Here is a 22,867-nt window from a genome sequence, read left to right as displayed (position 1 = left end):
AGGAGGAGCATCCAGGAAGGTTGTCGAACACCTCGAGTCTCTTCGCCGGCAGCAAGTAGAAGCCAAGCGCAAACAGCCGAAGGAGCGCGCAACAACACAAGCCCCCCACCCATCCGTCCCTCCAACCAGCATCTGCCCCATCTGTGACAGAGACTGTAGGTCCTGCATTGGACTCATCAGTCACCTGAAAACTCATTTTAGTGTGGAAGCAAGTCATCCTCAACTCCGAGGGACTGCCTACGAAGAAGAAGAAGAAAGGAGGAAAGAGAGGCAGAGGCACGGAGAGGTTGAGGCGGGGAATTCCCGAGCTTAGGACCTAGGCAGCTGAAGGCATGGCCACCAATAGTTGAGCGATGATAATCATAGATGCTCAACAGGGCAGAATGAGAGGAGTGCAGATATCTCGGGGTCTTGTGGGGCTGGAGGAGGTTACAGAGATAGGGAGGCTACGAGGCCATGGAGGGATTTGAAAACAAGGATGAGAATTTTGAAATCAAGGTTTTGTTTAACTGGGAGCCAATGTAGATCAGCGAGAACAAGAGTGATGGGTGAACGGGACTTGGTGTGAGTTAGGACACGGGCAGCCGAGTTTGGATGACCTCAAGTTTATATAGGGCAGAATGTGGGAGGCCAGCCAGGAATTCATTGGAATAGTCAGGTTTAGAGGTAACAAGGCATGGATGAGGGTTTCAGCAGCGGATGAGCTGAGGCAAGGGTGGAGACAGGCGATGTTACGGAGGTGGAAATAAACGGTCTTAGTTATTTTGCAGATATGTGGTTGGAAGCTCATTTAAGGGTAAAATATGACGCCAAGTTTGTGAACAGTGTGGTTCAGCCTCAGACAGATGTCAGGAAGAAGGATGGAGTTAGTGGCTAAGAAATGGAGTTTGTGGCGGGGGACCGAAAACAATGTCTTCGGTCTTCCCAATATTTAATCGGAGAAAATTTCTGCTCATCCAGAACTGGATATCGGACAAGCAGTATGACAATTTAGAGACCATGGAGGGGTCGAGAGAATTGGTGGTGAGATGGAACTGGGTGTCATCAGCGTACATGTGGAAACAGACGCTGCGTTTTCAGATAATGTCGCCAAGAGGCAGCATGTAGATATTAGATGATAAGTAGAAGGGGGCCAAGAATAGATCCTTGGGGGACACCAGAGGTAATGATGAGGGATTGGGAAGAGAAGCCATTGCAGGAGATTTTCTGGCTACGATTAGATAGATAAGAATAGAACCAGACGAGTGCAGTCCCACCCAGCTGGACAACAGTGGAGAGGCGTTGGAGGAGGATGGTCAACTGTGTCAAAGTCCACAGACAAGCCAACAAGGATGAGGAGGGGCAGTTCACCTTTGTCACAGTCACAAAGGATATCATTTGTGACTTTGATGAGAGCTGTTTGGGTACTGTGACAGGGACGGAAGCCTGATTGGAGGGATTCAAACATTGAGTTCCAGGAAAGATGGGCACGGACTTGGGAGGTGACAACATGTTCAAGGACTTGAGAGGAAAGGGAGGTTGGAGATGGGGCAGTAGTTTGCAAAGACGGAGGAGTCAAGGTTTTTTTTTTGTGATGACGGCACATTTGAGGGAAAGGGGACAGTATGTGAGGAGAGAGAACTGTTAACTATGTCAGCAAACATGGGAGCCAGAAAAGGAAGTTTGGTGGGAATACAGTCGAGGGAGCAGGAAGTGGGTCTCATGGGGGAAGAGGTCGGAGATAAACTGGAGAAAGATATGAGTTTAGGGCTAGGGCAGGTGGGAGCCTTAGATAAAGTTTGGCCCAGTGGGCTAGGTGAAGGAAGGGAAGTCGCAGAGGCGGCTGATCGGACGGTCTCAATCTCAAGAGACAAAGAAGCCATGAGTTCCTCACTTGTTGTTGGAGGCAAGAGTGGAGGAGACAGGGGAGAGGGGTTTAAGAAGGCGGGTAGCAGTGGAGAATAGAAGCCGGGGTTTATCTTTGAATTCCAGAATGATTCTGGAACAGTGTTCCTGGAATTAAGGACAATAGACAGAACAATACCCCTTTAAATGTCCAGCTCGCCTGCTCGGGCCGCGCATGCTCAGAAGTCCCGCAATCCGGCCTCGGGTCTCCTGGAAAAGGTCGGCCGTTGAGGCCGAATCACCGACAGAAAGTGAGTTTTCGGAACCGATTTAACCCTATGTGGGGGCGGAGAGAGAGAAAAGAAAGTAAAATACAAACCCGAAAATCGGCCGGCAGCTGCCCGGACACCGAATGAAGCGGATTCAGCCGCGCCCGTCACCTGGTGTTGCGAGGGGGCGGAGTGAGAAAAGCACGTGACCTCGGCGCCCAGTCTGACTGACGGGTGCGCGGACCAATTGGAAGAGCGAGCTGGAGGAGCGAACGAGCGGCGGGTCCTCCAACCAATGGCGGCGCAGCAAGGGGCGGGGTCTGGTGTCCAGCTCAGGTGCGCTGGGGCCGATTGTGACGCGTTGTCCCCAGGTGAGAGCAGCTGAGTGAAAACAGAACTGGGGCTGGAATCTGGGAGAGGGGCCACAGTGAGCGGCCTTTCAAAGGGCCAGAAGCTTCACCACACAAGCGTATTTAAATACACATTTCCTGCAGTGTCAGACAGCCTCGGTCACTGCAAAAACTCTGAAATGTTTAAGAATGAAATAAGTGGGTCAAAAACATCAGGTGAGGCAGTTTAAACAGATAGTCCCTGACCAGAGATTGATAGATGCTGGCACTTGATGCTCACAAGCATAGAATGTTACACACCCCTGGCACGAGCATCCAGCACCTCGATGACAGCAAAATTCACAGAACATAAGAAATAGGAGCAGGAGTAGGCCATTTGGCCCCTTGAGCCTGCTCTGTCATTTCCATTTCCCTGCTCACTCCCCATAATCCTTTATTCCCCTATCGCTCAAAAATCTGTCTATCCCTAACAAATCTATTCAAAGCCAGCTTCCACAGCTCTCTAAGGCAGAGATTTACAACCCTCAGAGAAGAAATTTCTCATAGTTTTAAATAGGCGACTCCTTATTCTGAGACTATGCCCACTAGTTTTAGTTCCCCTATGAGTGGAAATATGCTCACTGCATCCATCTTGTCGAACCGCCTCATTATCTTACATGTTTCGATAAGATCACCTCTCATTCTTCGGAACTCCAATATGCATAGGCCCAACCTACTCAACCTATCTTCATAAGTCAACCCTCTCATCTCTGGAATCAACCTAATGAACCTTCTCTGAACTGCCACCAATGCAAGTATATCCTTTCTTAAATACGGATACCAAAACTGTATGCAGTACTCCAGGTGTGGCCTCACCAATACCCTGTACAGCTGTAGCAGGACTTCTCTGCTTTTATACTCTATCCCCCTTGTAATAAAGGCCAACATTCCATTTGCCTTCCTGATTACTTGCTCTACCTGCATACTGACTTTTTGTGTTTCATGCACAAGGACCCTCAGGTCTCTCTGTACTGCAGCACTTTGCAATTTTTCTTAATTTAAGTTATAATTTGCTTTTCTGTTATTTCTGCCAAAGTGGATAACCTCACATTTTCTCACATTAAACTCTATCTGCCAACCTTTTGCCCATTCATTTAAGCCTGTCTATATCCCTTTGCAGATTTTTTGTGTCCTCCTCACAATTTGCTTTCCCATCTTTGTATCATTAGCAAACATGGCTACATTACACTCGGTTCCTTCATTCAAGTAGATTGTAAATAGTTGAGGCCGCAGCATCGATCCTTGTGGCACCCCACTAGTCACTGTTTGCCAATCGGAAAATAACCCATTTATCCCGACTCTCTGTTTTCTGTTAGTTAGCCAATCCTCTATCCATTCTAATATATTACCTCCAACCTCGTGAGCTTTTATCTTGTGCAGTAACCTCTTATGTGGCACCTTATCAAATGCCTTCTGGAAATCCAAATACACTGCATCCACTGGTTCCCTCTTATCCACCCTGCTCATTACATCCTCATAGAACTCCAGCAAATTTGTCAAACATGATTTCCCTTTCATAAAACCATGCTGACTCTGCTTGATTGAATCATGCTTTTCCAAATATCCTGCTGCTGCTTCCTTAATAATGGATTCCAGCATTGTCCCAACAACAGATGTTAGGCTAACTGGTCTATAGTTTCCTGCTTTTTGTCTGCCTCCTTTTTGAAATTGGGGCGTTACATTTGCGGTTTCCCAATCTGCTGGGACCGCCCCATAATCCAGGGAATTTTGTTAGATTACAACCAATGCATCCACTATCTCTGCAGCCACTTCTCTTAAGACCCTAGGATGTAAGGCATCAGGTCCAGTGGACTTGTCCGCCTTTAATCCCATTATTTTGCCTAGTAGTACTTCATTAGTGACAGTGATCATATTAAGTTCCTCCCTACCTATAGCTCCTTGATTATCCACTATTGTGATGTTTTTAGTGTCTTCTACCGTAAAGACCGTTACAAAATATTTGTTCAACGGCTCTGCATTTTTCTGTTTTCCATTTTTAATTCCCCAGTCTCATCCTCCAGGAACCAACATTTACTTTAGCCACTCTTTTCCTTTTTATGTACCTGTAGAAACTCTTACTATCTGTTTTTATATTTCATGCTAGTTTACTTTCTTAATCTACCTTCCCTCTGTTAATAGTTTTTTTAGTCGTTCTCTGCTGGCAATATAACGTAGCAGAGAAGGTTAAATGGAGATGTTCAAAATTATGAGGGATTTTAATAGAATAAACAAGGAGAAACTGTTGTCACTGGCAGGAGGGTCAGTAACGGGAGGACACAGATTTCAGATAATTGGCAAAACAATCCAGAGGAGCAATGAGGAGACATTTTGTACACAGCAAGTTGTTATAATATGGAATGCATTGCCTGAATTGGTGGTGGAACTAGATTCATAGAATCATAGAATGGTTACAGCACAGAAGGCGGCCATTCGGCCCATTAAGCTCATGTCGGCTCTCTGCAACAGCACCTCAGCTAGTTGCAATCCCCGCCCTTTCTTCGTAGCCCTGCAATTTTGTTTCTTTCAGGTACTTATCCAACTCCCTTTTGATAGCAGTGATTGAGTCTGCTTTCACCACCCATTCAGGCAGTGCATTCCAGATCCTAACCACTTGCTGTGCAAAAAAAGTTTTTTCTTGTGTCGCCTTTGGTTCTTTTGCCAATCACTTTAAATCTGTGTCATCTGGTTCGCGAGCCTTCTGCCAATGGGAACAGTTTCACTATCTTTTCTGAACCCACATGTCTTTGAACACCTCTATCAAATCTCTCAATCTTCTCTGCTCTGAGAACAACCCCAGCTTCTCCAGTCTATTCATGTAACTGAATCTCTCAACCCTGGAATCATTCTCGTAAATCTTTTCTGCACCCTCTCTGAGGCCTTCACATCCTTCCAAAAGTATGCTGCCCAGAATTGGACACAGTACTCCAGTTGAGGCCTAACCAGTGTTTTATAAAGATTCATCATAACTTCCACGCTTTTGTACTCTATACCTCTATTCATGACGCTCAGGATCCCGTAACGTTTTTAAATTGCTTTCTCAACCTGCCCTGCCACCCTCAATAATTTGTGCACATATAATCCCAGATCTCTCTGTCCATGCACCTCCTTTAGGTTTGTATCCTTTGGTTTATATTTCCTCTCCCCATAATTTCTAGCAAAATGTATCATTTCACACTTTTGGGCATTAAATTTCACCTGCCATGTGTCCACCCATTCCACCAGCCTGTCTTTGTCCTCTTGAAGTCTATCACTAGCCTCCTCACTGTACACTGTACTTCCAAGTTTTGTGTCATCTGCAAATTTAGAAATTGTGCCCTGTACACCCACTTCCAAGTCGTTTATGTTATGTCTCAAATAAAGCAATGTGAGCGAGTACTGTAGACTTGAGTAAGTGTGACCTTAGTCTTTTTATTCTGACTCCAGAGTGCTGGCACAGCATGGGAGGCCTGCTTATATGCAGTGCTCCCAAGGGATGCTGGGATTCCTTGGGACTCCAACAGATGCGCCCTCTGGTGGAGGTAGAATGCTGGTTACAAGGTGTTGCATACATAACATCACTCTCTTCCCCCGCCCCCAAAGTCAATAGTACACTTATTTACAGGGTGAGACGATATCTGGGGCTTTCCGCTCCCTGGTCGATCGTCTTGGTGCAAACACAGATGCAGGTGAGTTGGTTGGGTCTTCGCTGGGCTGCTGTGCAGCTGGCCTTAGAAACATAGAAAATAGGAGCAGGCCATTCGGCCCTTCTAGCCTGCACCACCATTCAATGAGTTCATGGCTGAACATGCAACTTCAGTACCCCATTCCTGCTTTCTCACCATACCCCTTGATCCCCCGAGTAGTAAGGACTACATCTAACTCCTTTTTGAATATATTTAGTGAATTGGCCTCAACAACTTTCTGTGGTAGAGAATTCCACAGGTTCACCACTCTCTGGGTGAAGAAGTTCCTCCTCATCTCGGTCCTAAATGGCTTACACCTTATCCTTAGACTGTGACCCCTGGTTCTGGACTTTCCCAACATTGGGAACATTCTTCCTGCATTTAACCTGTCTAAACCCATCAGAATTTTAAACGTTTCTATGAGGTCCCCTCTCATTCTTCTGAACTCCAGTGAATACAAGCCCAGTTGATTGAGTCTTTCTTGATAGGTCAGTCCCGCCATCCCGGGAATCAGTCTGGTGAACCTTCGCTGCACTCTCTCAATAGCAAGAATGTCCTTCCTCAGGTTAGGAGACCAAAACTGCACACAATACTCCAGGTGTGGCCTCACCAATGCCCTGTACAACTGTAGCAACACCTCCCTGCCCCTGTACTCAAATCCCCTCGCTATGAAGGCCAACATGCCATTTGCTTTCTTAACCGCCTGCTGTACCTGCATGCCAACCTTCAATGACTGATATACCATGACACCCAGGTCTCGTTGTACCTCCTCTTTTCCTAATCTGTCGCCATTCAGATAATAAATAGTCTGTCTCTCTGTTTTTACCACCAAAGTGGATAACCTCACATTTATCCACATTATACTTCATCTGCCATGCATTTGCCCACTCACCTAACCTATCCAAGTCGTTCTGCAGCCTCATAGCATCCTCCTCGCAGCTCACACTGCCAACTAACTTAGTGTCATCCGCAAATTTGGAGATACTACATTTAATCCCCTCGTCTAAATCATTAATGTACAGTGTAAACAGCTGGGGCCCCAGCACAGAACCTTGCAGTACCCCACTAGTCACCGCCTGCCATTCTGAAAAGTACCCATTTACTCCTACTCTTTGCTTCCTTTCTGACAACCAGTTCTCAATCCATGTCAGCACACTACCCCCAATCCCACGTGCTTTAACTTTGCACATTAATCTCTTGTGTGGGACCTTGTCGAAAGCCTTCTGAAAGTCCAAATATACCACATCAACTGGTTCTCCCTTGTCCACTCTACTGGAAACATCCTTAAAAAATTCCAGAAGATTTGTCAAGCATGATTTCCCTTTCACAAATCCATGCTGACTTGGACCTACCATGTCACCTCTTTCCAAATGCGCTGCTATGACATCGTTAATAATTGATTCCATCATCTTATCCACTACCGTGTCAGGCTGACCGGTCTATAATTCCCTCTTTTCTCTCTCCTTTTTTAAAAAGTGGGGTTACATTGGCTACCCTCCACTCGATAGGAACTGATCCAGAGTCAATGGAATGTTGGAAAATGACTGTCAATGCATCCGCTATTTCCAAGGCCACCTCCTTAAGTACTCTGGGATGCAGTCCATCAGGCCCTGGAGATTTATCAGCCTTCAATCCCATTAATTTTCCCAACACAATTTCCCGACTAATAAGGATTTCCTTCAGTTCCTCCTCCTTACTAGACCCTCTGACCCCTCTTATATCCGGAATGTTGTTAATGTCCTCCTTAGTGAATACCGAACCAAAGTACTTTTTAATTGGTCTGCCATTTCTTTGTTCCCCGTTATGACTTCCCCTGATTCTGACTGCAGGGGACCTACATTTGTTTTTACTAACCTTTTTCTCTTTATATATCTATAGAAACTTTTACATATCTTAATGTTCCCTGCAAACTTCTTCCCGGACTCCATTTTCCCTGCCCTAATCAAACCCTTTGTCCTCCTCTGCTGAGTTCTAAATTTCTCCCAGTCTCCGAGTTCACTGCTATTTCTGGCCAATTTGTATGCCACTTCCTTGGCTTTAATACTATCCCTGATTTCCCTTGATAGCCACGGTTGAGCCACCTTCCCTTTTTTATTTTTACGACAGACAGGAATGTACAATTGTTGTAGTTCATCCATGCGGTCTCTCAATGTCTGCCATTGCCCATCCACAGTCAACCCCTTAAGTATCATTCGGCAATCAATCCTAGCCAATTCACGCCTCATACCTTCAAAGTTACCCTTCTTTAAGTTCTGAACCTTGGTCTCTAAATTAACTGTTTCATTCTCCATCCTAATGCAGAATTCCACCATATTATGGTCACTCTTCCCCAAGGGGCCTCGCACAACGGGATTGCTAATTAATCCTCTCTCATTACACAACACCCAGTCTAAGATGGCCTCCCCCAAGTTGGTTCCTCAACATATTGGTCTAGAAAATCATCCCTTATGCACTCCAGGAAATCCTCCTCCACCGTATTGTTTCCAGTTTGGTTATCCCAATCTATGTGCATATTAAAGTCACCCATTATAACTGCTGCACCCTTATTGCATGCACTCCTAATTTCCTGTTTGATGCCCTCCCCAACATCACTACTACTGTTTGGAGGTCTGTACACAACTCCCAATGAAATTTTTTGCCCTTTGGTGTTCTGCAGCTCTACCCATATAGATTCCACATCATCCAAGCTAATGTCCATTCTAACTATTGCATTAATCTCCTCTTTAACCAGCAATGCTACCCCACCTCCTTTTCCTTTTATTCTATCCTTCCTGAATGTTGAATACCCTTGGATGTTGAGTTCCCAGCCCTGATCATCCTGGAGCCATGTCTCCGTAATCCCAATCACATCATATTTGTTAACATCTATTTGCACAGTTAATTCATCCACCTTATTACGGATACTCCTTGCATTAAGACACAAAGCCTTCAGGCTTGTTTTTTTTACACCCTTTGTCCTTTTAGAATTTTGCTGTATAGTGGCCCTTTTTGTTTTTTGTCTTGGGTTTCTCTGCCCTCCACTTTTCCTCATCTCCTTTCTGTCTTTTGTTTTTGTCTCCTTTTTGTTTCCCTCTGTCTCCCTACATTGGTTCCCATCCCCCTGCCATATTAGTTTAACTCCTCCCCAACAGCACTAACAAACACTCTCCCTAGGACATTGGTTCCGGTCCTGCCCAGGTGCAGACTGTCTGGTTCTGGTCCCACCTCCCCCAGAACCGGTTCCAATGCCCCAGGAATTTGAATCCCTCCCTGCTGCACCACTGTTCAAGCCACATATTTATATGCGCTATCCTTCGATTCTTACTCTGACTAGCACGTGGCACTGGTAGCAATCCTGAGATTACTACTTTTGAGGTACTACTTTTTAATTTAGCTCCTAGCTCCTTAAATTCGTTTAGTAGGACCTCATCCCTTTTTTTACCTATGTCGTTGGTACCAATGTGCACTACGACAACTGGCTGTTCTCCTTCCCTTTTTAGAATGTCCTGCACCCGCTCCGAGACATCCTTGACCCTTGCACCAGGGAGGCAACATACCATCCTGGAGTCTCGGTTGCGGCCGCAGAAATGCCTATCTATTCCCCTTACAATTGAATCCCCTATCACTATCGCTCTCCCACTCTTTTTCCCGCCCTCCTGTGCAACAGAGCCAGCCATGGTGCCATGAACCTGGCCGCTGCTGCCCTCCCCTGATGAGTCATCCCCCCCAACAGCACTCAAAGCAGTGTATCTGTTTTGCAGGGGGATGACCACAGGGGACCCCTGCACCACCCCCCTTGCACTACTCTTCCTGCTGGTCTTCCATTCCCTATCCGGCTGTGGACCCTTCACCTTGCTGGGCTGCTGGGGATGATGAGTTTAGCTTTGTGGTCAACCGTGATGTCGGTTGCCACTTGTTTGTGTATCGGAGAGTCGAAGTTAGTGTTGTCCTCTTCAGGTTGCTCGTGGCTGTCTGTGAATCGCAGTTTGGTTTGGTCCAAATGCTTTCTGTAAGTTAGTCCATTTGAAAGTTTTACCTCAAACACCCTACTCCCTTCTTTGGCTACAACAGTGCCAGCAAGCCATTTGGGACCATGTCCATAGTTGAGTACAAATACAGGGTCATTGACTTCAACATCACGTGACAAATTTGTGCGATCATGGTACATGCTTTGTTGATGCCGCCTGCCCTCGACGTGATCATGGAGATCAGGGTGGACTAGAGAGAGCCGTGTTTTGAATGCCCTTTTCATGAGCAGTTCGGCAGGGGGATCCCCGGTGAGCGAGTGAGGTCTTGTGCGGTGGCTGAGCAGGACTTGGTACAGACGGATCTGCAGGGAGCTTTCCGACACGTGTTTCAAGCTTTGCTTGATGGTTTGGACTGCCCATTCTGCCTGGCCGTTGGATGCGGGTTTGAATGGGGCAGATGTGACATCCTTGATCTCAAAAGGAGGGAGAGAGAAAACAGGGAATTATAGACCGGTCAGCCTGACCTCAGTAGTGGGTAAAATGATGGAATCAATTATTAAGGATGTCATAGCAGTGCATCTGGAAAATGGTGACATGATAGGTCCAAGTCAGCATGGATTTGTGAAAGGGAAATCATGCTTGACAAATCTTCTGGAATTTTTTGAGGATGTTTCCAGTAAAGTGGACAAAGGAGAACCAGTTGATGTGGTATATTTGGACTTTCAGAAGGCTTTCGACAAGGTCCCACACAAGAGATTAATGTGCAAAGTTAAAGCACATGGGATTGGGGGTAGTGTGCTGACGTGGATTGAGAACTGGTTGTCAGACAGGAAGCAAAGAGTAGGAGTAAACGGGTACTTTTCAGAATGGCAGGCAGTGACTAGTGGAGTGCCGCAAGGTTCTGTGCTGGGGCCCCAGCTGTTTACATTGTACATTAATGATTTAGACGAGGGGATTAAATGCAGTATCTCCAAATTTGCGGATGATACTAAGTTGGGTGGCAGTGTGAGCTGCGAGGAGGATGCTATTAGGCTGCAGAGTGACTTGGATAGGTTAGGTGAGTGGGCAAATGCATGGCAGATGAAGTATAATGTGGATAAATGTGAGGTTATCCACTTTGGTGGTAAAAACAGAGAGACAGACTATTATCTGAATGGTGACAGATTAGGAAAAGGGAAGGTGCAACGAGACCTGGGTGTCATGGTACATCAGTCATTGAAGGTTGGCATGCAGGTACAGCAGGCGGTTAAGAAAGCAAATGGCATGTTGGCCTTCATAGCGAGGGGATTTGAATACAGGGGCAGGGAGGTGTTGCTACAGTTGTACAGGGCCTTGGTGAGGCCACACCTGGAGTATTGTGTACAGTTTTGGTCTCCTAACTTGAGGAAGGACATTCTTGCTATTGAGGGAGTGCAGCGAAGGTTCACCAGACTGATTCCCGGGATGGCGGGACTGACCTATCAAGAAAGATTGGATCAATTGGGCTTGTATTCACTGGAGTTCAGAAGAATGAGAGGGGACCTCATAGAAACGTTTAAAATTCTGACGGGTTTAGACAGGTTAGATGCAGAAAGAATGTTCCCAATGTTGGGGAAGTCCAGAACCAGGGGTCACAGTCTGAGGATAAGGGGTAAGCCATTTAGGACCGAGATGAGGAGAAACTTCTTCACCCAGAGAGTGGTGAACCTGTGGAATTCTCTACCACAGAAAGTAGTTGAGGCCAATTCACTAAATATATTCAAAAGGGAGTTAGATGAAGTCCTTACTACTCGGGGGATCAAGGGTTATGGCGAGAAAGCAGGAAGGGGGTACTGAAGTTTCATGTTCAGCCATGAACTCATTGAATGGCGGTGCAGGCTAGAAGGGCTGAATGGCCTGCTCCTGCACCTATTTTCTATGTTTCTATGTTTCTATGACTTCCTTGAATTCAGCGCTGGTGAAGCACGGCCCATTGTCACTGAGAAGGACATCAGGCAGGCCGTGCGTGGCAATCATGGCTCGTAGCTTTTCGATGGTGGCAGTGGACATGCTTACAGACATTATTAAAGCATCCTGGCTGGTCCAGGTCCTGATCTGGTGGGCTGTAATGGGTGACCTCATTTTCAAATGCATCCATAACCAAGAGCAAGTCTGCAGGCTATGCTATTTCCACCCGACTGAGAGCATCAGTGCAGTTCTCTGTGCCTGGCCTGTGGCGAATTACATAGTTATATGCAGACAGCGTGAGCGCCCATCTTTGGATGCGAGCAGAGACATTGGTATTAATACCTTTGCTCTCTGAGAATAGCGATATGAGCGGCTTATGGTCAGTTTCTAACTCGAACTTAAGCCAAAACAGATACTGGTACATTTTTTTCACCCCGTAAACTCATGCTAGAGCTTCTTTTTCAATCATGCTGTAGGCCCTAGCGGCCTTGGACAAACTCCTGGATGCATAAGCGACCGGTTGCAATGTTTCGAATTTGTTTGCTTGTTGTAACACACACCCGGCCCCGTACGAAGATGCATCGCAAGCTAATACTAAATATTTACATGGGTCTTACAGAACAAGCACTTTGTTGGAACATAACAGATTTCTGGCTTTCTCAAAAGCAGCCTCTTGTGATTTCCCCCATACCCAGTCAACTCCCTTGCATAGTAACATAGGTAGGGGTTAACCCGGGTAGGAAATTATCAAAATAATTGAGGAGTCCCAGGAACAACCGAAGCTCCATCACGTTCTGTGGTCTCAGCGCGTTCTTGATGGCCTCCGTTTTGGCGTCGGTGGGTCTGATGCTGTCTACCGTGCTTCTTCTCCCGAAGAACTCAACCTCTGATGCCAGGAAAACACACTTCGAGCGTTTCAACCTGAGTCCCAAATGATCTCGCCGCCTTAGGCCCTCTTCCAGGTTCTGCAAGTGTTCGATGGTGTCCCGACCTGTGATCAATATGTCGTCCTGGAAAACCACGGTGCGCGGAACCGACTTTAGAAGACTCTGCATGTTCCTTTGAAAAGTAGCCACGGCCGATCGAATCCCAAACAGGCATCTAATGTAGATGAACAGACCTTTGTGTGTGTTGATGCAGGTGAGGCCTTTCGAAGATTCTGCCAGCTCCTGCGTCATGTAGGCCAAGGTCAGGTCCAACTTGGTGAATACCTTCCCTCCTGCCAGCGTCGCAAATAGGTTGTCTGCCTTGGGTAGCGGGTACTGGTCCTGCAACAAAAAAAGGTTAATCGTTACTTTGTAGTCCCCACAAATTCTGACCGTGCCATCGCCTTTGAGAACCGGAACGATCGGACTGGCCCACTCGTTGAACTCAACCGGTGCGATGATGCCCTCTCATTGCAGCCTGTCCAGCTCGATCTCCACTTTCTCTCGCATCATGTATGGCACCACACGTGCCTTGTGGTGGATGGGTCGTGTACCAGGAACCAAGTGGATCTGCACCTTCACCCCAGAGAATTTTCCGATGCCTGGCTCAAACAACGACGGGAACTTGCTCAAAACCTGGGCACATCAGGCGTCACCGACGGACGAAAGCGCTCAGATGTCGTCCCAGTTCCAGCGGATTTTTCCCAGCAAGCTTCTGCCAAACAGTGTGGGGCCATCTCCTGGTACAATCCAGAGTGGTAGTTCATGCACCGCTCCATCATGGGAGACTTTTACTGCTACACTGCCAATTACAGGGATCAGCTCTTTAGTGTAAGTTCTCAGCTTGGTATGAATAGGGCTCAGCTTGGGCCTTTGTGCCTTGTTGCACCACAACCTCTCGAAGTCCTTTTTGCTCATGATAGACTGACTCGCACCCGTGTCCAATTCCATGGATACTGGAATTCCGTTCAGTTCAACTTTCAACATGATCGGTGGACATTTCATGGTGAAGGTGTGTACCCCGTACACTTCTGCCTCCTTGGTTCGAGTGTCTAGTTCAGTTTAATCCGCCATGGATCGGTCTTCCTCTGCAACGTGGTGGTTTGCAGGGTTTGCAGCTCATCTGCACATTCACTGGAGGTGTCCCATTGTTCCACAACCTTTGCATGCATAGTGTTTGAAGCGGCATTGATGGGTTCGATGATCACCTCCGGAGCACCAACAAGGTGTTAATTGCCTCACATTCACGCTTGATGACGGACTCTGAGCAATCTGAGGTCATGCAGCTGCAGGCGTGTACATTCTGCCATATGCATTCCTGCCTGAAAATGACGTTACTTTGTGTACAGTACTTGCCGATGCATCTTTGTGTTGCGAAATTTGTTTGGTGTTATCGCTGGTGGACATAAATGCCTGGGCTATCGTTATGGCTTTGCTCAGGTTCGGTGTTTCAACAGTCAATAGTTTGCGAAGGATAACCTCATGGCCAATGCCAAGCACAAAAAAAATCTATTGCTCCAGGAATCCACCGAATTCGCAATGTCCTACAAGGCACCTTAGTTCGGCGACATAGCTCGCCACTTCCTGGCCTTCAGACCGTTGACATGTATAAAATGGATACCTTGCCATCAGAACACTCTCCTTCGGATTTAGGTGCTCCCGGACCAATGTACACAGTTCTTCAAACGATTTGGTTGTTGGTTTCACAGGAGCAAGAAGATTCTTCCTGAGGCCAAAGGTTGTTGCCTAACAGACGGTGAGGAGGATTACCCTTTGTTTGGCAGCGTTCACATTCCCTTCCAGCTCGTTGGCCACGAAGTATTGGTCGAGTCGCTCCACAAAGGCTTCCCAATCATCACCTTCTGAGAATTTCTCCAGGATACCAACAGTTCTCTGCATTTTTGCGTGATGGTTCGTTATCTATTACTTGTCGTTAGTTGTTATGTCTCAAATAAAGCAATGTGAGTTGAGTAAGTGTGACCTTAGTCTCTTTATTCTGACTCCAGAGTGCTGGCACAGCATGGGAGACCTGCTTATATGCAGTGCTCCCAAGGGATGCTGAGATCCCTTGGGACTCCAGCAGATGCGCCCTCTGGTGGCGGTAGAATGCTGATTACAAGATGTTGCATAATAACAGTTTATATCAAGAAAAGCAGTGGTCCTCGTACCGATACCTGGGGAGCACCACTGTATACCTTCATCCAGTCTTAATAACAACTATTCATCATTACTCTGTGTCCTGTCACTTAGCCAATTTCTTATCCCTGCTGCCACTGTCCCCTTTATTCCATGGGCATTAACTTTGCTGGAAAGCCTATTGTGTGGCACTTTGTCGAATGCCTTTTGGAAATTCATGTACACCACGACAACTACATTGCCCTCATCAACCCTCTGTTACCTCATCAAAAAAACTTGATCAAATTGGTTAAACACGATTTGTCTTTAACAAATCTGTGCTTGCTTTCCTTAATTAATCCACACTTTTCCAAGTGACTGTTAATTTTGTCCCTGATTATTGTTTCTAAAAGCTTTCAATGTTAAACTGTTGCTGTGTTTATCTTTACTTCCTTATTACACCCTTTGTTATAAGAGTGTAACATTTGTAATTCTCCAGTCCTCTGGCATGACCCCAATTTCTAAGGATTGGAAAATTATGGCCAGTACCTCCATGCTGAGCTCTCCTTTTGGGTCCCTAATCAGCCCCACCCCTCCTCTTGCTACCTATTTACTATTTATATGCATATAGAAGACTTTTGGATTACCTTTTATGTTGGCTGCCATTCTATTCTCATACCCTCTCTTTGCCCCTATTTTCTTTTTCACTTCTCCTCTGAACTTGCTATATTCAGCCTGATTCTCAGATGTATTCTCAGCCAGACATCTGTTCAATAGTAACTTTCAAAAGGGAATTGGATATATAATTGAAAGCAGAAATTTGCAGGGCTGTGGGGAAAGAGCAGGGGAGTGGGACTTATTGCATCGCTCTTTCAGAGAGCTAGCACCAATACGATGGGCCAAAAGTCATCCTACTGTGTTCTATGATTCTATAACATCAGCTTCTCTCTGCACACTAGTACTGAGAGAACAGGGAAGAACTTTTAAATCGAACCACCGCAGTCAAGGTGTAGACACTCTGGTGTGTCAGCAGGTGGGATACACCAGGGAATCCCTTTTCACACATTGAGGCTGACTCCAATGATCTGGAGTCCCAGGCGTTCAGATCCCAGAAAATCAAGCTCACACGAACACAAGTTATCTCTCCAAGCTTTATTAAGAGCGCTCCATGACACAGATCGGGTGATAATTCCCTCAATCTGGAGAACAGAAGTACAGTGGATTTGCACGCGATCTGTTCGAGTCTGTTCCAACTGACAACGGCTTAAGTGGTCTGTTCTTATACACAAGCTTGGTTGCTGCTCAGGAAATGGGATTATTTGGACCCATCTGTTGACTGCCTCCTGAACTCCTGCTAATTCGGGGAATTTAGTCCATCTGTAACCAGATTATAACCACAAGACTGTCTGGTTATCACACCTATATGGTTTGTGAGGTTATTATTAGATTCACACTCAGATGTTGTGACTATACTTGTCTGGCACTTCATCCCATCACACAGGTACAAGGGCTCAGTAATGTTTCATTCCTCAGAAAAAGACAAAGTATAACAACACACTGGTCAGCTTAACAGGATTTCATCATATTTATGGGGCCATAAATATAAAATAGTCACTAATAAATCCAGGAGGGAATTCAGGAGAATCATCTTTACTCAGAGAGTGGTGAGAATGTGAAACTCACTACCTTAAGGAGTAGTTGAGGTGAATAGCATAGATGTGTTTAAGGGGAAGCCACATGAGGGAGAAAGATTACAGGAGGATATGCTGATAGGGTTAGTTGAAGTAGGGTGGGTATGGAACATAAAGACTGGCATGGACCAGTTGGGCTGAATGGCCTGTGTCTGTGCTGTACATTCTATGTAACACCGTGGGGAATAAGGAAATGGCAGAAATGTTAAACAAATATTTTGTATCTGTCTTAACAGTAGAAGACATAAAAAGAATATCTAAAATGGTGGGGAACCAAGAGTCTATTGAGTGTAAGGAACTTAACGTAATTAATATAAGTAGAGAAAAAGTACTAGAGAAACTAATGGCACTAAAAGCCGACAAATCCCCTGGTCTTGACGGCCTACAGTGCCAGCTGTGGCTCAGTGGGTAGCACTCTCGCCTCTGAGTCAGAAGGTTGTGGGTTCAAGTCCCACTCCAGAGACTTCAGCACAAAAAAAATCTAGGCTGACACTCCAGTGTAGTGCTGAGGGAGCGCTGCACTGTCAGAGGTGCTGTCTTTCGGATGAGATGATAAACCGAGGGGCCTGTCTGCTCTCTCAAATGGATGTTAAAGATCCCATGACACTATTTCGAAGAAGAGCAGGGGAGTTCTCCCCAGTGTCCTGGCCAATATTTATCCCTCAATCAACATAACAAAAAACAGATTATCTGGTCATTATCACATTGCTGTTTGTGGGAGCTTGCTTCTGCGCAAATTGGCTGCTGCATTTCCTACATTAAAACAGTGACTACACTCTAAAAGTACTTCTTTGGCTGTAAAGTGCTTTGAGATGTCCAGTGAAAGTCTTTCTTTTCTTCTTTACATCCTGTCGTTCTAAAAGAGGTGGCTGCAGAGATAAGAACGTAAGAAATAGAAGCAGGAGTAGGCCATACGGCCCCTCGAGCCAGCTCCACCATTCAATAAGATCGTGGTTGATCTTCGACCTCAACTCCACTTTACTACACGATCTCCATATCCCTTGATTCCCCTTGACTCCAAAAGTCTATCTCAGCCTTGAATATTAAGATAGTGGATGCATTGCTTTTGATCTTCCAAAATTCCCTAGATTCTAGAACGGTCCCAGTGGATTGGATAGTAGCTAATGTAACACCACTATTCAAGAAAGGAGGGAGAGAGAAAACAGGGAACTACAGGCCTGACATCAGTCTCGGGAAAATGCTGGAATCCATTCTTAAGAAAGTGGTATCAGGGCACTTAGAAAATCATAACATGATTAGGCAGAGTCAGCATGATTTTATGAAAGGGAAATCGTGTTTGACAAATTTATTCGAGTTTTTTGAGGATGTAACTAGCAGGGTCGATCGATAAAGGGGAACCAGTGGATGTAGTATATTTGGATTTCCGAAAGGCATTTGATAAGGTGCCACATAAAAGGTTATGACATAAGACTCATGGGATTGGAGGTAATGTATTAGCATGGATAGAGGGCTGGTTAATGGACAGAAAACAGAAAGTAGGGATAAGTGGATCTTTTTCAGGTTGGCAGGCTGTAACTAGTGGGGTGCTGCAAGAATCAGTGCTGGGGCCTCAGCTATTTACAATCTATATTAATGTCCTAGATGAAGGGACCGAGTGTAATGTATCCAATTTTGCTGATGATACAAAGCTAGGCAGGACAGTAAGCTGTGAGGAGAACACAAAAAGTCTGCAAAGGGATATATAGATAGACTAAGTGAGTGGGCAGTAAGGTGGCAGATGGGGTATGGGGTACTGAAGTTGAATGTTCAGCCATGAACTCATTGAATGGCGGTGCAGACTAGAAGGGCCGAATGGCCTACTCCTGCACCTATTTTCTATGTTTCTATGTTAATGTAGGGAAATGTGAGGTTATTCACTTTGGTAGGAATGATAGAAAAACAGAATATTTTTTAAATGGTGAGAAACTTTTAAATGTTGGTGTTCAGAGAGATGTGGATGTCCTTGGGAAAGAAACACAAAGCTAACATGCAGGTACAGCAAGCAATAAGGAAGGCAAATGGCATGTTGGCCTTTAATGCAAGGGGGTTGCAGTATAAAAGGAAGGACGAATTGCTACAATTGTACAGGGCCTTGGTGAGACCACCCCTGGGGTACTGTGCACAGTTTTGGTCTCCTTATTCGAGGAAGGATATACTTGCCATGGAGGCAGTGCAATGAAGGTTCACTAGATTGAATCCTGGGATGAGAGGGCTGTCTTATGATGAGAGATTGTGTAAAATGGGCCTATACTCTCTGGAGTTTAGAAGAATACGAGGTGATCTCATTGAGACATACAAGATTCTGAAGGGGATTGACAGGGTAGATGCTAAGAGGTTGTTTCCCCTGGCTGGAGAGTCCAGAACTGGGGGGGACATAGTCTCAGGATAAGGGGTCGGCCATTTAAGACCGCGATGAAGAGGAATTTCTTCACTCAGAGGGTTGTAAATCTTTGGAATTCTCTGCTCCAGGAGGGCTGTGAATGCTGCGTCTTTAAGTATATTCAAGGCTGAGATAGATAAGTTTTTGGACTCTAGGAGAATCAAGGGATATGGAGATTCACTTTGGTAGGAAGGATAGAAAAACAGAATATTTTTTAAATGGTGAAAAAGTGTAGTTGAGCTCGAAGATCAGCCATCATCTTATTGAATGGTGGAGCAGGCTCAAGAAGCCGTATGGCCTATTCCTGCTCCTATATCTTATGTTCTCATGAACAGTCAAATCAAGGGAATCAAAAGCACAACAGTCTTAAAGATTAACCAGCAGTACAATAATTTATAAAACATTCATCCATTCCACTATCTTGTCACCTCAGCTGTCTGCAGGGCCCTGCGCTACAGAACAGTGTGAACTCGCTGGTGTCTCAGCAGGTGGGATGACCGAGTGAATCTCTTCCCACACACGGAGCAGGTGAACGGCCTCTCCCCAGTGTGAACTTGCTGGTGTCTCTTCAGCTCCCCAAAGCTTTTCAAGCTCTTCCCACAGTCAGTACATTCAAATGGTCTCTCATTTGTGTGAACTCGCTGGTGTGTCAGCAGATTCGAAAGCAGAGCAAATCCCTTCCCACATACGGAGCAGGTGAACGGCCTCTCTCCAGTGTGAATTCGCTGGTGTCTCAGCAGATGGGATGACTGAGTGAATCGTTTCCCGCACTCAGAGCAGGTGAACGGCTTCTCTCCTGCTCTCTCCAGTTGGTGTTTCTTCAGCTCGTGGGAGCTTTTAAAGCTCGTCCCAAAGTCAGAACATTTAAATGGCCTCTCCCCAGTGTGAAGTCGCTCGTGTGTCCGCAGGGCAGATGACTGAGTGAATCCCTTCCCACACACTGAACAGGTGAACGGCCTCTCCCCAGTGTGAACTCGCTGGTGTTCAAGCAGACTCGAGGACCGAGTGAATCCCTTCCCACACTCGGAGCAGGTGAACGGCCTCTCCCCAGTGTGAACTCGCTGGTGTCTCAGCAAGTGGGATGACTGAGTGAATCCCTTCCCGCAGTTGGAGCAGGTGAATGGCCTCTCCCCAGTGTGAACTCGCTGGTGTTCGAGCAGACTCGAGGACCGAGCGAATCCCTTCCCACAGATGGAGCAGGTGAATAGCTTCTCCCCAGTGTGAACTCGCTGGTGTGTCGTCAAATTTCCATAGCTTTTAAAGCTCTTCCCACAGTCAGAACATTTAAACGGTCTCTCATCAGTATGAACAAGCTGGTGTGTTTGCAGGTTGGATGTCTTAGTGAATCCCTTCCCACACACGGAGCAGGTGAATGGTCTCTCCCCAGTGTGAACCCGCTGGTGTGTTTGCAGATGGGATGAATAAACAAATCCCTTCCCACACACGGAGCAGATGAATGGACTGTCCCTGGTGTGACTGTGCCGATTAACTTCCAACGCAGACGGGGAACTGATTCCCTTCTCGCCGTCCCCACCTTTACCCGGTTTCTCCCCGGTGTGACGGTGTAAGTGTCTCGCCAGGTCAGGCGATCGGCTGAATTCGGGTGCACACACGGAACACTTGTGTGATTTGTGCACGCTGCAATCGCTGCTCTCTCCTTCCATGTGCAAAGGCCAATGATATTCAAGTCCTGATGAATCAAGTGACTCTGTCAGATCTTGATGTGATATTTGGTCTGAGCTTCCTGGCTGTAAATGCTCCACTTCTAAAACCCTGTAAAAGGAGTTGAGAAAGGGGTAAGAGGGAGAATGCTGTCTCAGCTCCATCTTTCCCAGCCCAGGGACAGTGAAGCTGATTTTCAGGCCCAGCTGATGCCCAGGTTGGTTGAAAGGATCAACAGTAATGGTGGCGACAATACCCACAAGACCCCTCCAGCTCCAGACCGGATTGAGTGTGCGTGCATAGTACCAAACGGGCACGCATGTGCAGAGAGCCAAATACGCCATGCAAATAACCACTCCACATGTGCAGTGGGAGGTCACTGGATCCATTGGTGTCTGGGGGGGGGGGGGGGAGAAGAGATGTAATCAGAGGGGAGAGAGATAGAGAGAGGAGAAGAGGGAGAGAGAGGTAGAGGGGGGTGAGGAGAGGGGGAGAAAGTGGGAGGCACGGAAGAGAGCAGGGAGGGAGGGTGCAAGAGAGGGGGTATCGGAAGGGAGAGAGGGAGGATCGGAGGGGAGAGAGAGGGGTGAAATCAGAGGGGAGAGAGAGGGGGGGGCGAGAGCGAGGGGCAATCGGAGGGGAGAGAGAGAGAGAGGGGAAATCAGAGGGGAGAGAGAGAGGGGGGAAATCGGAGGAGGGGAGAGAGGGGGGAAATCGGAGGAGGGGAGAGAGGGGGGAAATCGGAGGAGGGGAGAGAGGGGGGAAATCGGAGGAGGGGAGAGAGGGGGGAAATCGGAGGAGGGGAGAGGGGGGGATCGGAGGAGGGGAGAGGGGAGGGGAGAGAGGGGAGGGGAGAGAGGGGAGGGGAGAGAGGGGAGGTGAGAGAGGGGAGGGGATCGGAGGAGGGGAGAGAGGGGAGGGGGGAATCGGAGGGGAGAGAGGAGGGGATCGGAGGGGAGAGACGGAGGGGATCGGAGGGGAGAGTGACGGAGGGGATCAGGGGGAGAGAGACAGAGGGGATCGGAGGGGAGAGAGACGGAGGGGATCGGAGGGGAGAGAGAGACGGAGGGGATCGGAAGGGAGAGAGACGGAGGGGATCGGAGGGGAGAGACGGAGGGGATCGGAGGGGAGAGAGACGGAGGGGATCGGAGGGGAGAGAGAGAGACAGAGGGGATTGGAGGGGAGAGAGAGAGGGGATCGGAGGGGAGAGACAGAGGGGATCGGAGGGGAGAGACAGAGGGGATCGGAGGGGAGACAGAGAGGGGGAACAGAAGGGAAAGAGAGAAGGGATCGTTGGGCGGAGAGAGGTGCGAAGGGCCAGGAACTTGCAGAAGGGTCGGGGACGAGAAGGTCAGGAACCCTCGGGAGAGAGGTCAGGAACTCGGGTGGGGGGGGGGGAGGGGGAAAGAGGTCAGGAACTCTGGGGAAGAGCAAGTCAGGAACTCAGCGGCAGGCGGGGGGGGGGGGAAGAGAAGGTCAGGTCAGGGACTCGGGGCGAGAGAAGGTCAGGGACTCGGGGCGAGAGAAGGTCAGGGACTCGGGGCGAGAGAAGGTCAGGGACTCGGGGCGAGAGAAGGTCAGGGACTCGGGGCGAGAGAAGGTCAGGGACTCGGGGCGAGAGAAGGTCAGGGACTCGGGGCGAGAGAAGGTCAGGGACCCGGCGTGGTGGGTTGGGTGAGAGAAGCCAGGAACTCGGTGGGGTGGGGGGTGGGGGGGGAGAAGAGGTCAGGAACTCGGCAGGGGAACAGGAGGAAGAGATGGTCAGGAAGTAGGATGGGGGTGTGGGGTAAAGAGCGTAGAGAGCACTGTGCTGATGGGGGAAGAACATGATCCAGGTCTAAATTGGGGGATGAGAGTGATAACATGATCTGGAGGGTAAGGCGGATCACATTCTTCCAACACGATCCCCACCTCCTTTACACCCGTGCCATGTTCTCCCTCTCCTCCCCCTGGACCCAGTTGATTTCTCGAAAAGCTGGGTGCGTGAGTGGCAAGTGACATCACTGGACTGTACAAAATCCGGAAATCATGACACTATTCACTTTGTACCGAATAAATCTCTACAATCTGTGACCC

The 22,867-nt window shown here is 47.4% G+C and overlaps 1 protein-coding gene across 1 annotated transcript in view; it reads right to left on the bottom strand.

Annotated features, from left to right (window-relative positions):
* The window catches only part of LOC139238349 (zinc finger protein 271-like), a 43,928-nt gene extending 22,971 nt beyond the window's left edge, over positions 1-20,957 (bottom strand). Inside the window, exon 1 of the mRNA XM_070867473.1 lies at positions 19,586-20,957. Within this exon, the coding sequence (XP_070723574.1) occupies positions 19,586-20,955 (1,370 nt within the window). The 5' untranslated portion in view covers positions 20,956-20,957. The remainder of the gene's footprint in view (positions 1-19,585) is intronic.
* Between the last annotated feature and the right edge of the window lie 1,910 nt (positions 20,958-22,867).

This window comes from Pristiophorus japonicus, chromosome 2 (assembly GCF_044704955.1).
Source record: "Pristiophorus japonicus isolate sPriJap1 chromosome 2, sPriJap1.hap1, whole genome shotgun sequence".
NCBI lineage: Eukaryota > Metazoa > Chordata > Chondrichthyes > Pristiophoridae > Pristiophorus > Pristiophorus japonicus.
This window is presented reverse-complemented; position numbering and strand designations above follow the sequence as displayed.